The sequence below is a fragment of the Notothenia rossii genome (genome assembly GCF_949606895.1).
Source record: "Notothenia rossii genome assembly, chromosome: 3".
NCBI lineage: Eukaryota > Metazoa > Chordata > Actinopteri > Perciformes > Nototheniidae > Notothenia > Notothenia rossii.
The window spans coordinates 63,754,262-63,773,822 of NC_136901.1; the positions used below are offsets into that span (position 1 = coordinate 63,754,262).

The 19,561-nt window shown below is 40.0% G+C and overlaps 2 protein-coding genes across 3 annotated transcripts in view; both read left to right on the forward strand.

Moving 5' to 3' along the window:
- The window catches only part of snx25 (sorting nexin 25), a 62,569-nt gene extending 58,478 nt beyond the window's left edge, over nt 1–4,091 (forward strand). For both annotated transcript variants that reach the window (XM_079670211.1, XM_079670212.1), the window contains exons 18-22: nt 224–341; nt 577–643; nt 2,448–2,629; nt 2,727–2,827; nt 3,342–4,091. In XM_079670211.1, coding sequence (XP_079526337.1) covers nt 224–341; nt 577–643; nt 2,448–2,629; nt 2,727–2,827; nt 3,342–3,407 — 534 coding nt within the window. In that variant the 3' untranslated portion in view covers nt 3,408–4,091. The remainder of the gene's footprint in view (nt 1–223; nt 342–576; nt 644–2,447; nt 2,630–2,726; nt 2,828–3,341) is intronic.
- A 1,548-nt stretch (nt 4,092–5,639) lies between these two features.
- The window catches only part of LOC307033001 (centrosome and spindle pole associated protein 1-like), a 23,834-nt gene continuing 9,912 nt past the window's right edge, over nt 5,640–19,561 (forward strand). Inside the window, exons 1-12 of the mRNA XM_079671270.1 lie at nt 5,640–5,795; nt 6,558–6,684; nt 13,692–13,764; nt 13,969–14,072; nt 14,161–14,441; nt 14,994–15,076; nt 15,258–15,354; nt 15,665–15,722; nt 16,200–16,441; nt 17,741–17,850; nt 17,964–18,087; nt 18,429–18,537. Coding sequence (XP_079527396.1) covers nt 6,586–6,684; nt 13,692–13,764; nt 13,969–14,072; nt 14,161–14,441; nt 14,994–15,076; nt 15,258–15,354; nt 15,665–15,722; nt 16,200–16,441; nt 17,741–17,850; nt 17,964–18,087; nt 18,429–18,537 — 1,380 coding nt within the window. The 5' untranslated portion in view covers nt 5,640–5,795; nt 6,558–6,585. The remainder of the gene's footprint in view (nt 5,796–6,557; nt 6,685–13,691; nt 13,765–13,968; nt 14,073–14,160; nt 14,442–14,993; nt 15,077–15,257; nt 15,355–15,664; nt 15,723–16,199; nt 16,442–17,740; nt 17,851–17,963; nt 18,088–18,428; nt 18,538–19,561) is intronic.

Below are 19,561 nucleotides of genomic sequence, written 5' to 3' on the forward strand. Positions count from 1 at the left end.
TGTGTGTGTGTGTGTGTGTGTGTGTGTGTGTGTGTGTGTGTGTGTGTGTGTGTGTGTGTGTGTGTGTGTGTGTGTGTGTGTGTGTGTGTGTGTGTGTGTGTGTGTGTGTGTGTGTGTGTGTGTGTGTGTGTGTGTGTGTGTGTGTGTGTGTGTGTGTGTGTGTGTGTGTGTGTGTGTGTGTGTGTGTGTGTGTGTGTGTGTGTGTGTGTGTGTGTGTGTGTAGGAGGAGGTTGACGATGACAGTGATCTGTCAGACTACGGGGATGAGGCTGACGGGAGGAGGGACGCCCTCGCTGAGCCCTGCTTCATGCTCATCGGAGAGATCTTTGAACTCAGAGGAAGTGAGTACACCACTGTCTTATTTTTCATTTTAATGTCAATATACAAAAAAACAGGCCTATAAACAGAAAATAGATATGCTTCTATATGAATAACAGTGAGGTTACACCTGTTTGAAGTGCGATTTGTTACAGTAAGTCCTTTACTTTTTGGTACAAAGATATGAATTGTGATTCCATCTGAGTAAATGTATCTCACTCTTTCCTTTTCTTTCTCTTCGTCTTTGTGTCCGCTCAGTGTTTAAGTGGGTGAGGAAGACTCTTATTGCACTAGTCCAAGTGACATTTGGACGAACTATCAACAAGTAAGTGCTAGCAAGATGGAATTTGGCAGAGGTGGGGAGGAATCGAGTCACCTGACTTGACTCGCATATTTTTTTTACTTGAGACTTACTTGACTAACATTGATAAAAGACTTGACTTGACTTTGACTTGGTATTCATGACTTGAGACTTGACTTAAGCTTGAGACAGATGACTTGAAAGGACTTGACTGTTTAAAATAAAAATATTTGCGTTTGTTTTTGTAGTGGGATATTACGTTTAGTTTTTTCGAAAAACGTGATTATAACGCCATGCGCGCAAACCTGTCAACCAACTAGACGGCAGGAGTGTCAGCTAACATGGCAGCGGCTAGCTTTACTCCAAAAAATAGTTAAGTTTGGATTCAAGGATTATTTTGTCGATGATGCTAATAAGAAGAGAACAGCGGTATGCAGGGTCTGCAGCATAAAGATCAGTGACAGGACCACCACAACATCCAACTTCATTCGTCACTAAAAAAAAAAACACAGAAAAAGGTAAGCTACGTGCATGTGTTGTGTTAGCTAGAAAGCTAACTTTAAGTTTAACGTTAGACTTGTTTTCAAATCGATTAAGCAAAGAGAAGACAAAACGGGGTAAATGAACACTAGAACCTCCAAGGGATTCATTTTGACTAACCCTGATACTGACAGGCTGTCAGGAGAGAGAGAGAGAGAGAGAGAGAGAGAGAGAGAGAGAGAGAGAGAGAGAGAGAGAGAGAGAGATGAGAGAGAGAGAGAGAGAGAGAGAGAGAGAGAGAGAGAGAGAGAGAGAGAGATGAGAGGAGAGAGAGGAGAGGAGAGAGAGAGAGAGGAGAGAGAGAGAGAGGAGAGAGAGAGAGAGGAGAGAGAGAGAGAGAGAGAGATGCCTCGTTTATTTCCCCTGTGTTATTATCAGAAGTTACTGGAAACTTTTGAATAATGTAGTTCATCTACTTTTAGTAGTTTGTTTACATTTTTTAATTATGTTGTTTTGTTTGTAGAAGTGCATCATTCCTTGATTATTGTAAAATGAATCTGAACTTTTTGATCTGTTATGATTATAAAACCTGAAGCCATTTCTAAATTACCCCAATCAAGTGAGTTTTAAATCGTCCTTAGTTTATAGGAATTTATGAAGAGGAAAAAATTAAATGGTTTGAAAATGATATCTATGTAGGTGCTGACGCTGTTGGCGGTTCTAGTGTTAACAGAAATTTAATTAAATATGTGTAATGGCAAATGCCATGTATGATTTTCTTACCCGGAATTCTGCCTTTTTGAACAGACTTTTTGAGTCCTAGCTATATTGTCTACAGTTCTGGGGTTAATATGAATCTAATATGATTGTCATCGGTCTAAATTAGATTTCAAATGATTAACTGTGTATGTAATGAAGATCATAGTGTGGGTTGAATCCATTTCAAAACCACTGTCTTTTAACTGATTTAAATGCGGAAACTGGGCTTATTCATCAGAATTTCGTATGACTTGACTTGCTTGACCTGAGCAATGACTTGACTTGACTTGCTTGACTCTCACCACAGTGACTTGGGACTTGCTTGATACTTGTAGGTCAAGACTTGAGACTTGCTCATGACTTGCACATGTAGGACTTACTCCCACCTCTGGAACTTGATTTTTTTCCACATTTTTAACAAATAACGACTAAGTCATGATTATTTACCGATTGCGGTATTGGCTTATTCACAATGTTTCTGTTGCCTTATTTTTTTACAGCATCGCTCATTCTACCTGTGACAACTGCTACTTTTTCTATATTTTCGTCAATTAGCTATTAGGCTAACATCTCTTTTTTGCTCCCTCAGACAGATCCGGGACACGGTAAACTGGATCTTCTGTGAACAGATGTCGGTAGTGTACATCAGCGTGTTCAGGGACACCTTCTGGCCCAACGGGAGGTTAGCCCCGCACGTCAAGGTCCGAACTGACACAGAGCGCAGTGAAACCAAGGAGCGTGCTCAACAGAAACTACTTGACAATATCCCAGGTAGCAACGAAAACATATAAAAACATGTACAGTAGATCCTAAACTTAGGAACATGTCTAATCTTTTTACCTTGTGTCGATATGTTTTTTTGTTACAGATGCACTAACAAATTTAGTTGGCCAGCAGAATGCCCGCTATGGAATCATCAAGATCTTCAACGCCCTGCAGGAGGCTAATGCTAACAAACATCTTCTATATGTAAGAATAATATTTATATGTGAAGCACTCTATTCAGATGATAAATACTGTGTTGAAGCTTTTAAAAGGCATGACGACTAGCGGCAAAGAGAGCAATTTAGCGACAGATGTAAATCATAGCTAATTCAATGGTGGTCCTAAGGGGGGAGCATGTGGTACCATGCCCCAAAAGTACTCATCCTTGAGCCCCCTCTTAAACTAACTTTGGCTAATATTTTTTTAAACTGGAAACTTCGAAGGCCTTTTTCTCATTGTCGTATCTCGGTAACTGTCCTGCCGTTATGTGACATATTTTGCTGAATATTTGAAGAGCAAAAACAATAGACATAATTAGAGATCTATCCATCTCCTTTTTAGAACAGTATTTTAAACTCAAAATGTGTTTCGGGGTCAATGTGACTGATTTTGATTTGAGCATGTCACATACATCAATATTTATAGTATCATTGCATAAAACTCATTTTATAATATGTAACGACACCTGTAACAAAGTTTGTGTCACTGTCTCCGTTAGGTGTTGATGGAAATGTTACTGAAGGAAGTATGCCCTGAACTCAGCGCCGAGGTGGACAACATGTGAACAGAAACACTCACTAACCACAAACTGAGGATCTTTTAGGCCTTTCTGTAGCTGACCAATCACTAACTGCCGCGGCAGGCAAGACATAGAGACGCCCGACCTCCGACAGGAAGCAGCAGCGTCGCTCAGAACTGACACACTGTTGGTGACTTTGCTGTGAAATGAAGAAAAGGACTGGAAGAGGTTTGACTTTGTTGTGGTGCAGATCTCAACTCGTCCTTTAGGCAGCCAGATCACATGTGTACCTGAAAGTCCACATTCTCACAAGATCAAATTGTAAATATATTTTTTTTCAATAGCACTGAAACATCAGGTCTGTACCACAACAAAAAATGTTTTCCTGTGTTAATCATGGCGGTCTATAGATTACGAGACAGAGTAACAATTTGTGAACACTTGATCATGAGGTCATCAGTTTGTGAAGCTAAAGACTTTGATGAAATACAGAAAGACATTTGAAGGCAGCATGAAAAACGGAACATTCCTCGTACACACAACCTGAGCAACAACAACACTTGTGTTCTGTGATTCTTGTTAAGGCTTATAATTGTGCAATATAATGTCATGTAAAAGTCATTGTGATGATTTTATTTATGATTATTATTGATAGATTTTATTTTTACCAACAATTGTTTAGAGTTTATATATGCGTTTATATAAGCAATAAATTGCAAACAAAAAGTGGATGTGGTATTTTTGATTTCTTGAAATGGTTTGGAAGCATATGATTTGCTTGAATTAGATTTGAAACAATATCAAATCTAGTCATGATGCAGTGAAATGATTGGGTTTGGGAGCAAGGATGGCTGTTTTTAATTTATTTTAAAAAACGGCCATCCCAAGCATTAGTCATATTTAAATTGAATCCCCCTCTTGTAAACATTGTAATATATTTTGTCACTATATGATCATTTTTTATGTTTTACAAAGCCTACAAGTTGTAGATGAAATAAATATAAAAGTTACTCGCAATATAATGTACCCTGCTTTCAACAAAAAAATTATATATAAATATTTATGCACATGATAAAGTGTATATTATATTTTAACTAATTTAAATGACAAAGGAAATGTCGAAATGAATATAAGCAAATATATTAATACCATTTTAACTACAGTATTTTTGGAATTCTATAGGTATTCTGTGGCATTCATATATTTTAGTTGAATGTGTTTGAACTTCAATGATTCAAAACCAGTATAGCTTGCCTTTACCTGTTTGTGGATAACAAATGTTTCCTTCATTACCGTAACAACCTTTTTTCGAGGACATGAATGCAACATGTGTTCTTAAAGAGTGGATGAAATCTAAAGGGGAAGTGGGCGTGAACGATGATGCGATGCCACACAGCTGAGACACCACATGTCAAGTTAGAGTCAAAGACAGGAAGTGTAGCCATATGCGTTCAAAGTAAGAACACAAAATGTGTCGTGAAAGAGTGCGCTGTAGAGCATAGACTGTATATATAAAAGGTACTAGAGCTTTACAGAACTACATATCAGGAAAATGTCCATTTAACATAGGTCTGCTTCAGATTTTAACTACCTTTTTAAAAATGCTGTTTTTAAATCTGCTCACACTAACTTTTCTCGACATGTTCTGTAAATGATATGCTAAAAAAACCACTGCCAGCCTGAAAGAGCAAATTATTGAGTGACAGGGACGTGCACAGACATTTGGAGGGGCTATTGCTCTAAACTCGAAAAAGCCCCCCCCCCCCCCCCCCCCCCCCCCAAACATAAGACCTTTTGAAAATTCTAATTTGTTTTTAATGTAAAAGGTTAACAAAATAAAAACACACCACTGTCATTGCAAGTGACACTCAGTTGACTTATGTCCACTGCTAAATTCGTTATTCAGGCACATTTTTTGTTTTGCGGTCCATATCTCATAAAAATATTTAATGTTAGTAACTATTAAAGAAAAAATGGGGACAATCCTGTTTTAATGTAATTTGACCATTGTAACTGCTGTGCAGACATAGGCTACTGATAAAATAGGGCTTCTAACTAATTGCCTTAAATAAACTCACTAATGAAACCAGTTCAATATGCATTATTCTTAATAAGTTCATATTATAAGATAAAGATGAAATATTGGGACCAATTAATTGTGATTTTTGTTGTTGCTTTAACCCAGAAATATAGAATGGTCCTTTTGACACAACAGACACTAAATATTTCTTGCGTTGCAGAATAGTTATCAGCTGAGATATTACAATGCATGTGCTTTTATTTTGACATTTAAAACCGGAAGTATTGCGCATTTATGATTAACGTGCTAGAACGTTATGAGCTCAGTGGACAACCAAGGTGCCGCCAGCAGTTGCTAGTTAGCAAACCTTGCCTTATCTGGTATCGTCATATTCAAACATCGCTCAATCAATGGTAGGTTGTATTTGTTGTTGACGAGACTACCACTGAGAGATATCTTAGAAGTAACGCTAGCCGGGCGAATGGCTAGTTATTAGCACAGGTTAGCTTTCCTCATTATTGTGTCGTTCTGATTGGCTTTACTTTAAGTTTGCCTCTCTTCAGTTAGAGCTAAAACGTTAGCTTACGTAAAGCTTTGTGTAGGTTACTTTGCACCAACTAAGCAAGCATTATTATATACAACCTGTTAACATTATTTTGAAAGCTAATTATTATATTTGAAGTGTATTAATTATAGCCGCTAAGCTAATATCATTAAGTGGTTCATTGCTATCTGTATGGGAAATGACACTATCTTGTTCATTGTGGTTGCCTGACTACGGAAAAGTAAAGTGACAGTAGCATTATCGACTTACTTTAAAAACATTGAAATGCCCTAATTGCAGGTGCTAAAATGTAACTTTCTTGTGTACTTTTCTTCATTATGTCCACAGATAATGAACACGAAATTGCCTTAAGGCTGTACACAACGGATCATTTAGTTTCCAGCTTGCACGTCATTAAATTGATTTGGCTAATTACAGATTAGAGGAACTAATTAGTGAAATCACCAGCTGTGGTCTGTGTTGCACATACATTATGCATGGCACACAGCTGAAAAAAAACCCGGAATATTAGCTGTTACCTTCGCTAGTTAAAATGATAAATTGTGCAGTCTGACTTCTTCATACACTGTTTTATATGATGCCAGACCTGTGTGACATGTTGTGTCTTCAGTTGGGTTGAATGACTCTGCCAAAAGGAGATGGATCACGAGCTGGAGATCTTCATCAGGGAGAGAAGGGCGAGGGTGGCTGAGGATAAAGCCAGTTTGGAACAAGACCCTCCTGACATGGATTTAAAGGTGTGTGGGAAATATGGCTGTATTTAGTCTGATATGGATCAAAACCAGGCCAGTATTCTGGATAAATAACCACTAATAAGGGCTGTGGGGAGAGCTCTATAAAATGAAAATATTGATGCATTTTCTGATTATGTGGATACAATGGTTAAGTGAGTAAAGGCCAATAATAGAATGGTTCAAGTTCAAAAAGTGACATTGCCATAATGTAATGCAGCCTTTCTAACCATGAAAATGCACTTTTTTCTTTTAACGACATAATAAAGCTAAGACCTCATATCACATAATTTATATAACATAGATTATTATAATACATGTACATTTAATAATTTGTATTCTGAAATTCTCAAGGATATTTTTGTTTACCCGCCCTTAAAAAGTCAACTTCAATCATTTCCTTTTGTGTAGAAGTGTGAAGCTGACCGTTGAGCGGCCCGACCAAGCAAAGAGGCAGAGGCAGAACGTCCAAAATACAACCCGGTGTGGGCATTTATTACACACGGGCACATGACACAGCCTCAATCTTCCTGTTCACGTGAGCACAGTCTAGAGCTGTCCGATCCCCGATCACGTGATTTTCAAAAGATCGGAATCGGGAATCGATTTTATTTTTAAAATAAAATTTTTTTTATTCAATGTTACAAAACAAAAATGACCATGTTCAAGTCTTAAAGTCATCCTGAGGCCTTAGTTTTGGTTTCAAATTACACAACATCATGTATGTGTTGCTTCTTTGGGGCTTGTTTTCATAGACCTGGTTGCTTATTTCTCTCAAATCTGGCAACAGAGTGGGCAGGGCGCAGTGTCTAATTGTAGCAGTAAGCTAACGAGTACTGATAAGCTTTATTTTGTTTTGATCCAATGCTGCACAACTGAACTGATCCAATGCTGCTGTGAAAAAAAGAAGCTATATCCATGTTGGATAGAATATCCAATTTAAATAAAAAAATAACCTTAATGGACAACTTGAATGCTTTTTTTCTTTTTCTTCTCTTAATGCATTGCATAAAGATCGGATCGGGAAAAATCGGTATCGTTAAATTGTCAAAATCAAATGATCGGAATCGGATCGGGAGCAAAAAAAAGTGATCGGGACATCCCTAGCACAGTCACAAGGATCTCACACACCCCACAAAACAGAATACACAGAGCCTAAATACCCACACTAATTAACCCAACAAGACACAGGTGAGGGGGGAGGAGACAACACAGGACACCAGGTGCACACAATCAACAGCAACAGACACGGGGAAAGGGAACACTTTTCAAAATAAAACACATGTGCAATATACAAGCCCGAAGCCGTCAGTCCACAGTGACGAAGCCATCTTCGTCACATTTCCTCCTTCCTCTCCCGAAAGAGAACAGTACCTTATTCCTGCGACACTTGTTGATCTTGGCCATTTTGCTCTCCTCCATGTGTCTCCACTCCGCCCGGTGTTTCTGCTTCCCCTTGTGCCGCATGGTTTCCTCAGGGGGGGCGTGAAGTCGGAAGGAAGCTTCCCTTTCTTCCTCAACTCTTTCTCCCGCTCCTTCGCGATGGTCTCAGTCAGGTTCTCCACGTACGCCGCCTTCTCCGCCTGCAGCGTCTTCATCACCTGCTTCTCCACCTGAGTCTGAGTGGCTGACAGGGCCTCTGCATGAGCCTGAGCCCTTATCTCCTCCAGCTGTGGCTGCATGATGCGCTCTCTCTCCCGACGGATCCCCTCGGCCATTTTCACCCGCTCCTCCTCCGCTAGAAAAGCATCTTCCTCGTCTTTAATTTTCTTCTCCTCTGCAAGTTTCTTCTCCTCCCGCAGGCGTATCAGACGAGCCTCCTCCGCTAAGCGCATCTCCTCTTCCTTTCTCAGCTTCTCCTCTTCGTTCCTCTGCAACCTGAGCTGCTCTTCTTTCTCTCATATCAGGGAAACCTGTTCCTGTATCCGTGAAAACGGCTGCTCCATGTTCCTCAAACGGCTCTCCTCCCGCTTGAATCTGGCTGTCTAATACTGCAGGAATGACTTCATCATCTCCCTCAGTTCCTCCATCGTTTTCACCTCCTCACTTGGTCAATCCCACTTCTGACACCAAATGTGAAGCTGACCGTTGAGCGGCCGACCAAGCAAGGAGGCAGAGGCAGAACGTCCAAAATACAACCCGGTGTGGGAATTTATTACTCACGGGTAGTGATGTTACATATTGCGCCGAGGCTTCGGAGCATGTCGAGTTATCCCCGAAGCTTTTTGTGAAGCTTGTATCGTTTTGGGCCAGTGGCGTCATCGATGACAAACGAAGCCTCGCTGCCTGTCGATACCACGTGACTGCTTCAGGAAGCGATTCAGATCGGTTGAACCGTTGAACCACAACGCTCATAATACCCATGGATGTATAATAAGAACCATATTACCCCTCCTGTACACGGGCCCGCTGGTGACACGATGGAATTAAGAGAGCTCAGAACCTCACTTATATAGAGGTTGGAACATGTCATAAGTAGAAAATAGATACAAGCATAAATTAGACCCTCCAGAAAAAAGCGATTCTGCAATCGCAGGATTTACCGCATAATCAGCAAAATGGAGCAGATTTTTAAAAGGCCGCATATTTATCAAAAGGCCGCATAATCCCCGCATTTTTCCACACAAAGTTGAGGAAAAAAAAAGTTAACAAACATCTTCTATATGTAAGAATAATCATGACGTGAAGTGATGACACGACGTCATCAGCATCACACAGAAGGTAACACCGTAGAGTGAACGTGTGGAACTCACACGACAGAGAAAACACCAAGATGAAAAAATCTAATCCAGCTCATTTACCGACGAACATTTCTGCTAAAGACCGGGCAAAGCAGTACCCCGATGTCTTGCACAAAAGTGGGGGGAAACTATTTGTAGTCCCCACTAAGGTCTAGGGCAGGGGTCTGCAACCTTTTTGACTAAAAGAGCCATTTTGCTCCTTTTTCCAAAACATTTTTTTTGTCTGGAGCCGCAAAACATATTTCATAGCTTGATAGCTAATAAAGTTGTATTTATTGTTATATTAGACAAAAACTACAGTTTTTTTGCATTTATTAGGCTATTTATGACATTATATAAAACTGTTAACCTCTAATAAGAAACAAAGAACTCCTATAAGGAGAATTAAAAATAATGCACAGGCCTACTTTAAAATAAATTAAACACAGCACTTGGAGTCCTCTGCACATTTGAAGGACTTTTTTTTTTATTAAAATGTGCCCACTTTGAAATAAATAAAACATATAGCTGCACCCTAAAAAGAGTTAAAGGTAGGGTAGGTAAGAATGGAGAAACCAGCTCGAGTGCGCTAGAATTTGAAAATACACAACCGGAAAAAATATGCCTCTTTCTTCAGACTTCCTCACAGAGCCCCTCCTCCAACACACACGAACGCGCACATGACCAATGAGGGCACGAGATAAATGCGTGCACAGATGGAAGGCTGACAGGCAGGTAGGCCATCCAGTTATTTTAGCCGGGCCGGTTCAGATGATTGGTCGTGCTTTTTACAGCGCTACGGCTTCCAGAGATTAATTTTTGTATGTATTTATTGTCAAAGCATTTAATATATTCATTGCTATCGGGATGTTAAGAGCATTCCATGGAATATAACAAAAAGTGTTTTCTGAAATAAATTACATACCCCATTGAATTATGACTGAAGATCGTCAGCTGTCTTCCTCTCCGTGTTGTTCCCGTTGTTTCTCGATACGTAAAGGCTGCAGTGCAGCACCTTTGACAACTTCTCTCTACATATCAAACATACCGGTAAACCAGCATCGTTTGCCGTGAAAGCATATAACTGTCCACATAGAATTAAAATCCTGTGTTCCTCCGGTACTGTTCTTTGATTTATCCATAGTTCGCTCATCGAGCCGGGGGTCAGGTTATTCACCCGCAGGAAAAGGCGCTCGCGCGGGACCGTACCAGGATGTGACGCATATTTTAGTTGACCTAATTAAAACCGTTTTATTTTTTATTTATGTGTCACAGTATCACCTCAAAATACAAGATACGAAACATTTTCAACCATGCAACAAAATATAAATAGTCCTACAAATACTTTTATTTTATTTCCTCCTTATTTTTTTGTCTAAGCTCAAGGGAGCCAGAGCTGAGGGCTTAAAGGGCCGCATGCGGCCCGTGGGCCGCGGGTTGCCGACCCCTGGTCTAGGGGATCTGGAGACAATAACATACAACCAATAAAAATGAGGCAGTCAGCGTAACAGTTGACAAAAGGTTTATTATGTGTAAACCCAGATCCGAACAGACATATAATTGAAACACTCTGTTGGTGAGGAGGAGGAGTCAAAGGATTGTGCCAAACAAAAGAAACAAGCATAACAAAACCAGGCCTATCTCTACATCTATCCTTTGAAACCAAAACTCAAACAAAAAACCCTCACCAACTAAACTACAAAGAATTTGACAAAACAATATACAGGGGTGGCAACAATCCGCTAACTAGTGTGTCTGAACATTAGTTAGCTACGTCGTGAGAAATGTACAGGGTACCCCAGACTTACCTAACTCCTCCACCTCTCAACACACACACTTTCAAAAAGGTGCTGATAGGCCAGCTGAGGGTGAGAGGATCCAATCAGCCATCAGATTCAGGTGCACAGGCAGATTCCGATCAGCTGCTGATTAGCTGTGCAGAAGACAGGGAGAAGAGAGAAACACAGGAGGGAAAGAAAACCCCACAAGTACAGCCTGCCTGGCACGTAACACCCCCACACATATAAATCCAAACAGTATGTTTGGACCCGACAATATACATTTTCTATTTACATAGCACGAGATAGTGCATCGGCAAGAACAGTGACAGCATTAACTTTGCGAAAGTGGAACTAGGCCTTGCAAATCTGTTTTTAAGTAGATACTCTACTTCCCTTTTCATAACCTCTCTCTTAACTGGGTTAACCCTGTACGCACGCTGTTTTGATGGGCAAAGGGTTGGTCAAGACCACATCATGAGCTAGGACAGAAGTTTGTGAGGGAGTGTCATTAAAAAGACATGCAAAGTCGAATATCAGTTTCTGTATATCATTTTCTTGGTTATTGGGAAGATGAGACAAGTAATTGGGCAAATCAGCCAATACCTCAGTATTGCTTAGTCTTGCGCCCTGTGGTGTTGCACTGCGCATCACCAACTCATCCTCATGCTCATTTGAGCTCACCTTTGAAACTGAAGCCATAGGAGAGACGGTTGTCTCCACCTGGTGAGTTTTAGAAGACTCACTTTGGTCATCCCTGGTGCAGTACTTCTTCAGCATGTTGATATGACACACTCTGGTAGGACGTCTGCGGTCAGGTGTTTGAATGACGTACTTTGTTTCACAGAGCTTCTTATCTACAACATAAGGAACATAACATTTAGTAGACAGAGCAGAACCAGGTACAGGCAATAGAACCAACACCTTGTCACCTGGCTGAAACAAGCGTGCTACGGCCTTCTGGTCGTAGCGTTTCTTCATTTTCCCCTGGGTAGAGGTCAGAGTGTGTGTGTGTGTGTGTGTGTGTGTGTGTGTGTGTGTGTGTGTGTGTGTGTGTGTGTGTGTGTGTGTGTGTGTGTGTGTGTGTGTGTGTGTGTGTGTGTGTGTGTGTGTGTGTGTGTGTGTGTGTGTGTGTGTGTGTGTGTGTGTGTGTGTGTGTGTGTGTGTGTGTGTGTGTGTGTGTGTGTGTGTGTGTGCGCTTGCTTTTACAATAAATAAACATTGAATGTGTTTAATTGAACAGTCAAGGGGTTTAACGTTAGTGGCAGGTTGTGTGTGAGAGAGAATAAATAAGACAGCCCAATATTATTATTTTTCACATATTTCGCGACTTTCCGCATATTTCGCAATTTCACTGCATAAAATCACATAAAACCCTGCATGTTTGATCGCATAATCAAGGATTTTAGCCTGCATAATCAAGGATTTTAGCCTGCATAATCAAGGATTTTAGCCTGCATAATCAAGGATTTTAGCCTGCATAATCAAGGATTTTAGCCTGCATAATCAAGGATTTTTGCCCGCGTTTTTCTGGAGGGTCTAATAAATAAATGTAGGAATAAAAACATGAATGAATAAATGTTAGTGTTTTCAGGGAGATTCAGTGTGTGCTGTGGCTCAGCTGGAAAGCAGTTGACTCACGACCGCAGGGTCCCTGGTTCAACGACTCGTCAATACGTCTTTTTTGTTGTTTATAAAAGCTACAGCTAAATTAGATAATGTAGTTAATAAATGTATTCTTTGATATGGTTTAGCCTTTCTCAGGCTACAACATGGTTAAGTTTATAAATATTAGTAAGGAATACAAATCCCTCTTTGCAATGTTTACCAGCCTCCTTAGGCTTTTCAATCACAATCAACTGGAATAAAAACAATATTGTTAACATGAACATATGATTTAATGTTCGTTGTTTAGAGTTATTCTAAGGCTTTACTCATTGGGAACTCAGTATGAGAGAGCACACTGTTGAGATGTCCAATCTGCCTGTTTTACACACTTTGATCAACAGGGGGTTTGTGTTCAAATGAAGCCCATGATGAAGCCTCATGAGATGAATCCTTTTGCGAACCAATTGGCTGGAAAGCTTCATAAGGCTTCATCTCGCCATCACTACTCACGGGCACATGACACAGCCTCGATCTTGCTGTTCACATGAGCACAGCCAGCAGCCACAAGGATCTCACACACCAAACAAACAGGAAACACAGAGCCTAAATACCCACATTGATTAACCCAACAAGACACAGGTGAGAGGGGAGGAGACAACACAGGGCACTAGGTGCTCACAATCAACAGACATGGGGAAAGGGAAGACTTTTCAAAATAAAACACATGTGCAATATACAAGCCCGAAGCAGTCAGTCCACAGTGACGAAGCCATCTTCCTCACAAGAAGCAAGTGTACACGGATAATATCCTGCAATACATTTACATTGTAACGATAGAAAGTGTTTGGTTCTTATTTTGGTTTGAATACCATTTAATGCCAATTATTCTTGTATTTTTGACTGACAGGCAAAACCCCACCGAGCCTATGGGTTCACTGTTAAGGAGAACATCCCTCCCAAGTCTATAACACAGGGGAAAGGTACAGTTCAGTTCCCAAGTTCACTCCTTAAGTGTTGTATTAGATCATTCTTGTCATAAAAAATGAACAAATACCACTTACATTTATAGTACCCCCTGCTGGGTGCAATGTTTTTCAGCGTTGTCTTTATAGTTTCAGTTGTCATGTTTTGGCACCAAACTCTTCACCTTGTATCTTTATTAAATATTGATGGCTGTTTTTTAGAGGACAGTTGTGGTGTGGGGCTCCCCCTCGGTGTGGAGTATGAGAGGAAGAAGCAGAGGCTGCAGCACGAGCTCCGGATGGACTACAGGCGCTACATGGCTCAGGTGACTGTCACTAATTTACCTCTTAACTCCTGTGTTTAGCTGCAGCTAAAAAAGATGGAGGTTCAGTTAGTAACCACATTTCATTCAGCAACAGGCAGGTGTTCTCTCCGAACAGCGTCCCCCCTCTCACAGGGACGCAGCCACCCTGACAGAGGACAGCAGGGAGCTGCTCCGGGCTCTGCGCCTCGCTGAGGAGAAGCCCCTCTGCTCCGAGGATGACAAGGAGCGGGCCTCAGTTCCCCCCCGGTACTGTGACAGGTTGTGGGACTCTGAGGAGGAGGAGGACCTAATGATGGAAGGGAAGAGGTGCAGACAGACAGGGGCCGAGGCTACTCATGAGAGGAGGAGATTGAATAAGACAGATAACGGGTACAGGTTCATGTGTTCACATTATAATGCTCCCTGAGAGCAACAGGTGCTCAATATACTGACACATCAGCAGAACAATTCTAACATCTTATTTATACTGACACACAGCTGTAGATGTTGTAATGTACCTGTTATATATCGGTTTGCAGTGCAAACATTTTTACTTCAACTTCTATTGTTTCATTCAAACTTTCATTAGGCATTTTACTTTAAAATTGTGTATGCAATAATTATCTTTAGTTTTTAAATATTTTTATTGCACTTTTATAAACTCAACTAATTTATATAAATATCTTTAATTTATTTATCTTATCCCTTTTATTGTTTCTATTTCTTTATTTTCTTTTGACATTTGAATTTCCATTTTTATGTTTGTATACATTTATTTTGAATTTTCTTCTAGATTTTTTACAATATTTTATTTTATTTTTTCTTTCCAAAAAAGAGCAACAGTCAGGACACACAATTCTCTGTGGGGATTAATAGATGATTCAGATCAAATAGATGAGCTGTTATGTGGCCTTCTCTTTCACTGTGTGTGTGTTTTCCCAGGGAGAAGAGGGAGAATCCAGGCAGAGGTTCAAGGGTACTGACCAAAGATGAAGGCCCTAAAATTGTCACCGGACTTATAATAGGTCAGGGGACATTCAGATTTTTCCTCCGTACCGTTTGTTTTTTAGCTCCTGCACTTAATGAAAATGTAAGAAATGATATGTTTGAACATGTGTCATCACTTCTAAAAGGAAAGATATAATTGGGTGTTTGATGGATACAAAATGTGTACATTTGCTGTAAATAAGTGTTCTATATTTCCAGGAGCAGATAATACAGAAGAGGCCTTACGGAGGAGGAAGGAGCGCTACAGGCAGGAGCTACAGGAGCAGATCGCTGAGCAGCACATGATCAAGAAGAGGTGTCCTCTCTCATTCTTCTCTGTCCATGCACAATGTAACACCTGAAGAACAGACATATCGGTGTTCTAACAATAGAAAACGTTCTACTACTAGAAATGATCTTATGTTTGACCATATATAAGATGCGGGTTGCTACAATCCTGGCATCAGCTAATGTGTCGGTCAAAAAGAATGAGTCTTTTCCGTAGTGTAATGGAGAAGAGGACTTCCATGTGTTCTCTTGTTGAACATCTCTATGAATGACTGTCATTAATTGCTTAGCTTGTAACTTGAAATGAAAATAACTGAATATGTTTGTCTTTGTTGCAGGGAGAAAGATTTTGGGCTGAAAGTTGCTGCAACCGGGGCAAATGATCCTGAGAAACAGGTTAGTCAGCTCATTTGGATTGGCTCAAGAAGATAGAGTATACATTTTTTAATTCACTGACTTTTTGTACATTTTTTTTTTTTTGATATCTGATTTACATAGAGATGTTTTAATTGAACAGACAAGACCTTAACATAAGATAGTAAATAAACTAAAATGAGTTGGGGGGGGGGGGGGGGGTTCATCATAGTGTGTTTAAGCATAAATTCCTCAGACCACCTGTAAAGGTATTATGCCGGGCCAGGTGGGCTTTTTATAAACTGTTTATTTACAGGTCTAGCTAATAGCGCCAGGAAAAATTTCATGATGATCTTTCATGATAGGTGACTGGAAAAGTGACATTTTCAAGCAAGGGTTTCCACATATGGCATTTGAATTAATTATTATAAATAAGTGGGGATATCAAAACGATTATTAATACATGCTGAATACATTATATTTGTTTATCTTTGAATGTTGTCTCCATCCACAAACCAGCCGGACAGGATCAGACAGTTGGGGCTGGGCAGGAGGGGCTACCCAGGAGAGAGTGACAGCTCCCTCAGAGCGCTCTGTAACAATGTGAGGGTGGGCGTCAGAGAGAGGGAGACACCTCCTCCCCCCGAGCTGCCCCACGTGGCCTTCCAGTCCCCCCGGCTGGAGTACAGCTCCACCCTCAGCCTGTCCCCTAACAGCCAGCCTGCCCCCCCCTCCTTCCCCAGAGCCTCGGACACCCCCAGGTAGCCCTCTTATTATACATCAAGATATAATGTTCAGGATTTTAGTCTCGGTTGATTTGATGACGCAAGTGCAGTTCCAACTAAATAAAAACAAGAAAGAAGCCAAAAAAGTGTTCAGCTCTAAGTTCAATATAACAACTCGCCATTTTTGATCTACCTAGCTTAACTACTCCTTGCAGTTTATTTGACTGTACAGCACTTTGTCTGGAGGTTTTAAAGTGCTTTATAAATAAAGCTGTATTATTTAGAACTGATTCAACATAAAAAATGCCATAAATGAACACGAGTGCATTTCCTGTGAGCTTTTCACAATAAAAGGCCTTAATTTCAACAATGTTTCCATTTGGCTTGAGAAGAGTGACTACTGAACAGTGAGGGGGACATTTGTTATAAACGTCACAGTAGCATTATTCTGCCCTTGCAAGAATGTTTTGGAATTGCAGGCTTGGCAGATAGCTTAACACGATCAGGAATAAACATCCAGGAGACAGCAGGTCAGTTTAGGATGTTTACTGATTAATTTCCATTTCCATTTTCATTTTTGTAAAACTGAAATACAAACAAAATACAGAGTCACCAGACGTTGTCACATTAAGCACTAAATACATATAAACAAGACTAAACAGCAGAGTACCTGTTGGCATAAACGCTACAAACATTTCAACTGCTGCTTATCGGCTAACAAGTTTAGCATCATTCATTGTTCTACATGTTTGCATATAATCAATTTAAATGTGCAACTAGGTATACACAGACAATATATGGAATGGTACTTACAGACATAAAAACCCTAGGATTTGAGCAATTTAGTTGACGGGAAACAACCCATGTGCTCCATAGACAGCCAGAAACTGGAAACTACGGCAAGCATTTATTGACACACAGTGCAGAACCCAAAACTCTTTGCAGGCCCTCTTAAAGGGGCAGCACAAGCATTAACATTGTTGCATACATTTTATCTTAAAACATAAACAAATAATATATATTGCAGGCTTGCAAAATGTTCTGATGGATTGTAAGGCAATTGTGTGTTTCCTGATCATCTTAAGGATTTAAAGAATGAATTAATGAATTTTTTTGTCAACTTGTTGCTGAGACATTTCAAAAGTAATTTTGAGTATAAATGAACGTTCAACCTGATAGGATTTTGACCTAAATATATCATACTGTGTAGATTTGTATTAGATGAGATAATATAAAACACTGAAATCTTCAGATACAACCAGAAACATTAGATCTGCAGAGACCTTTAGATTAAACAACACCAGTGATTATATGATATTTACGTTGTGTCTCCAGAATCCCTCTGTTTCCTCCTCATCCTCCTTCAACTGAGGCGTTCAGGAGCCCGTACGGAGAGCCCCATCACTACTACGGCTCCAGAAACCTGCTGGAGCCCAACATGTACTGTAAGCTCCTCTGTGAGATGTGTTTCACACGTTTGGTTACCCAAAAGGTATTAGGCTATAAAAAGCTACATTTAGCATTTACTTCATTATTGTAATGTGTTTGATTTTTCCAGACGGTCACTTGTCTGTTCCCGGTTCCGGTCTCCCCGTGTCCTACTGGAACCTCCCAGCTCTGCCTAGCCAGCTAGGTCACCACAGCCAGCACAGTGGGAGCAGCTACCCTGAGCCCCCAACACAGTACATATCTCCTTCACTTCTCACTACTGTGGCCTGCAAGCAGGGTCAGAACGTGTATTAGCAGCCAACATCAAAGTGGCAATATTTGCTTTATGAACAAATACACATGAACGACATGTCAAATAACTTTCTCAAGTTATATATGGGATTGCTTGAAGTCCTATTCAAAGTCCTGTTCTTAAGTCATAAACAAGGGAAATAAATTATATTTACGGAGGCAAGTAAGAAAATAAATTGGATTTCCAGATTTATTTTCTTACTTGCCTCCGTAAATAAGATTATCATGTCTACGGGACAAAAAAAACATAATGGTGTTTTTTTCTTTTCCTCCCTTATGACAGGCTGAGGAATGAGTCTGCTGCTGGCTCACAGCTCAGAGTTTTCCCCTCAGACAGATCCAGATCCACCAGAGAGAGGATTCTGAGCTACAGGGAAGAGTTGAAGAAACAGGTAGGTTTCATTTAGCATTTTCAATATATTTTTTTCTCTTAACTCGATGCTAGGACTGTTAGGGATGCACTGACGCGATCAGTAACAGGTGATCAAAGCGTTTTTAACTGATCTGTATCGTCTCTATTCAGCACAAACATAAGTTGATCCCTTGTTGTATGTCGGCCGTCAAAACAAGTATTGTAAACGGAGAGCCCAGTTTGTGGCAGGACGGTGCTCAATAATCTTTCATATATATATAAAAACTCTGGAGGAGACTAAATGTTCCCTGAGACAGGGACAAGGCCACAAAGATTTACAGAAGTTGATTTCATTTTTTTTAGATAACCCTCTAATTCTGGTAGAGAATACCTGTTATTGGTGTCTTTTGGAGCCATGGTACGCCCTACCCTTGCGACACTATGAGGTTAACTTATTTTTATTTCGTTGTCATTTTAACAGCAAAAAACCACAAGGGAACGGCTACGATACAGAAACTTTATTAAATGTGATTTTTCTTCAGCACATCATTTCACCCAGCATGTTTATGCTTGAAACTTCAATTTGTGATTTTCTTCCAAAGATACCCAAACAACGATTTGATCGGCAGGCTGAGACTTAAAGACTTGAAGTACAGCAAAACGTTGACGGTTGTTGATTTAATCTTAAATTATACATAGAACCAAAGAAGCACCTTTATAAAATACCATATATAACCATTTTTAGAGAATACTGGTCAAAATGGAGAACATGCATTTAGAAAGGTAGCCTTTGAACATTGATATTCAGAGATGGTAAAGGATTTGTACTTTCATAATGTTGGATATTTTTAACACATCATATCAGCTTTTATAATGGAGTCAAATAACCACAATGGCTGTGTTACAGCATTGACATCATCACCTTTGCTTGGATCTTGTTTAGTTGGAAACAACATTGTAAGGGCGTATGAAATAAAGTGTTAACCGGTAGCTTTTAGGGCTGCACGATATTGAAAAAAAATGAAATTGCGATATTTTTTTCCCCTGCGATATATATTGCGTTT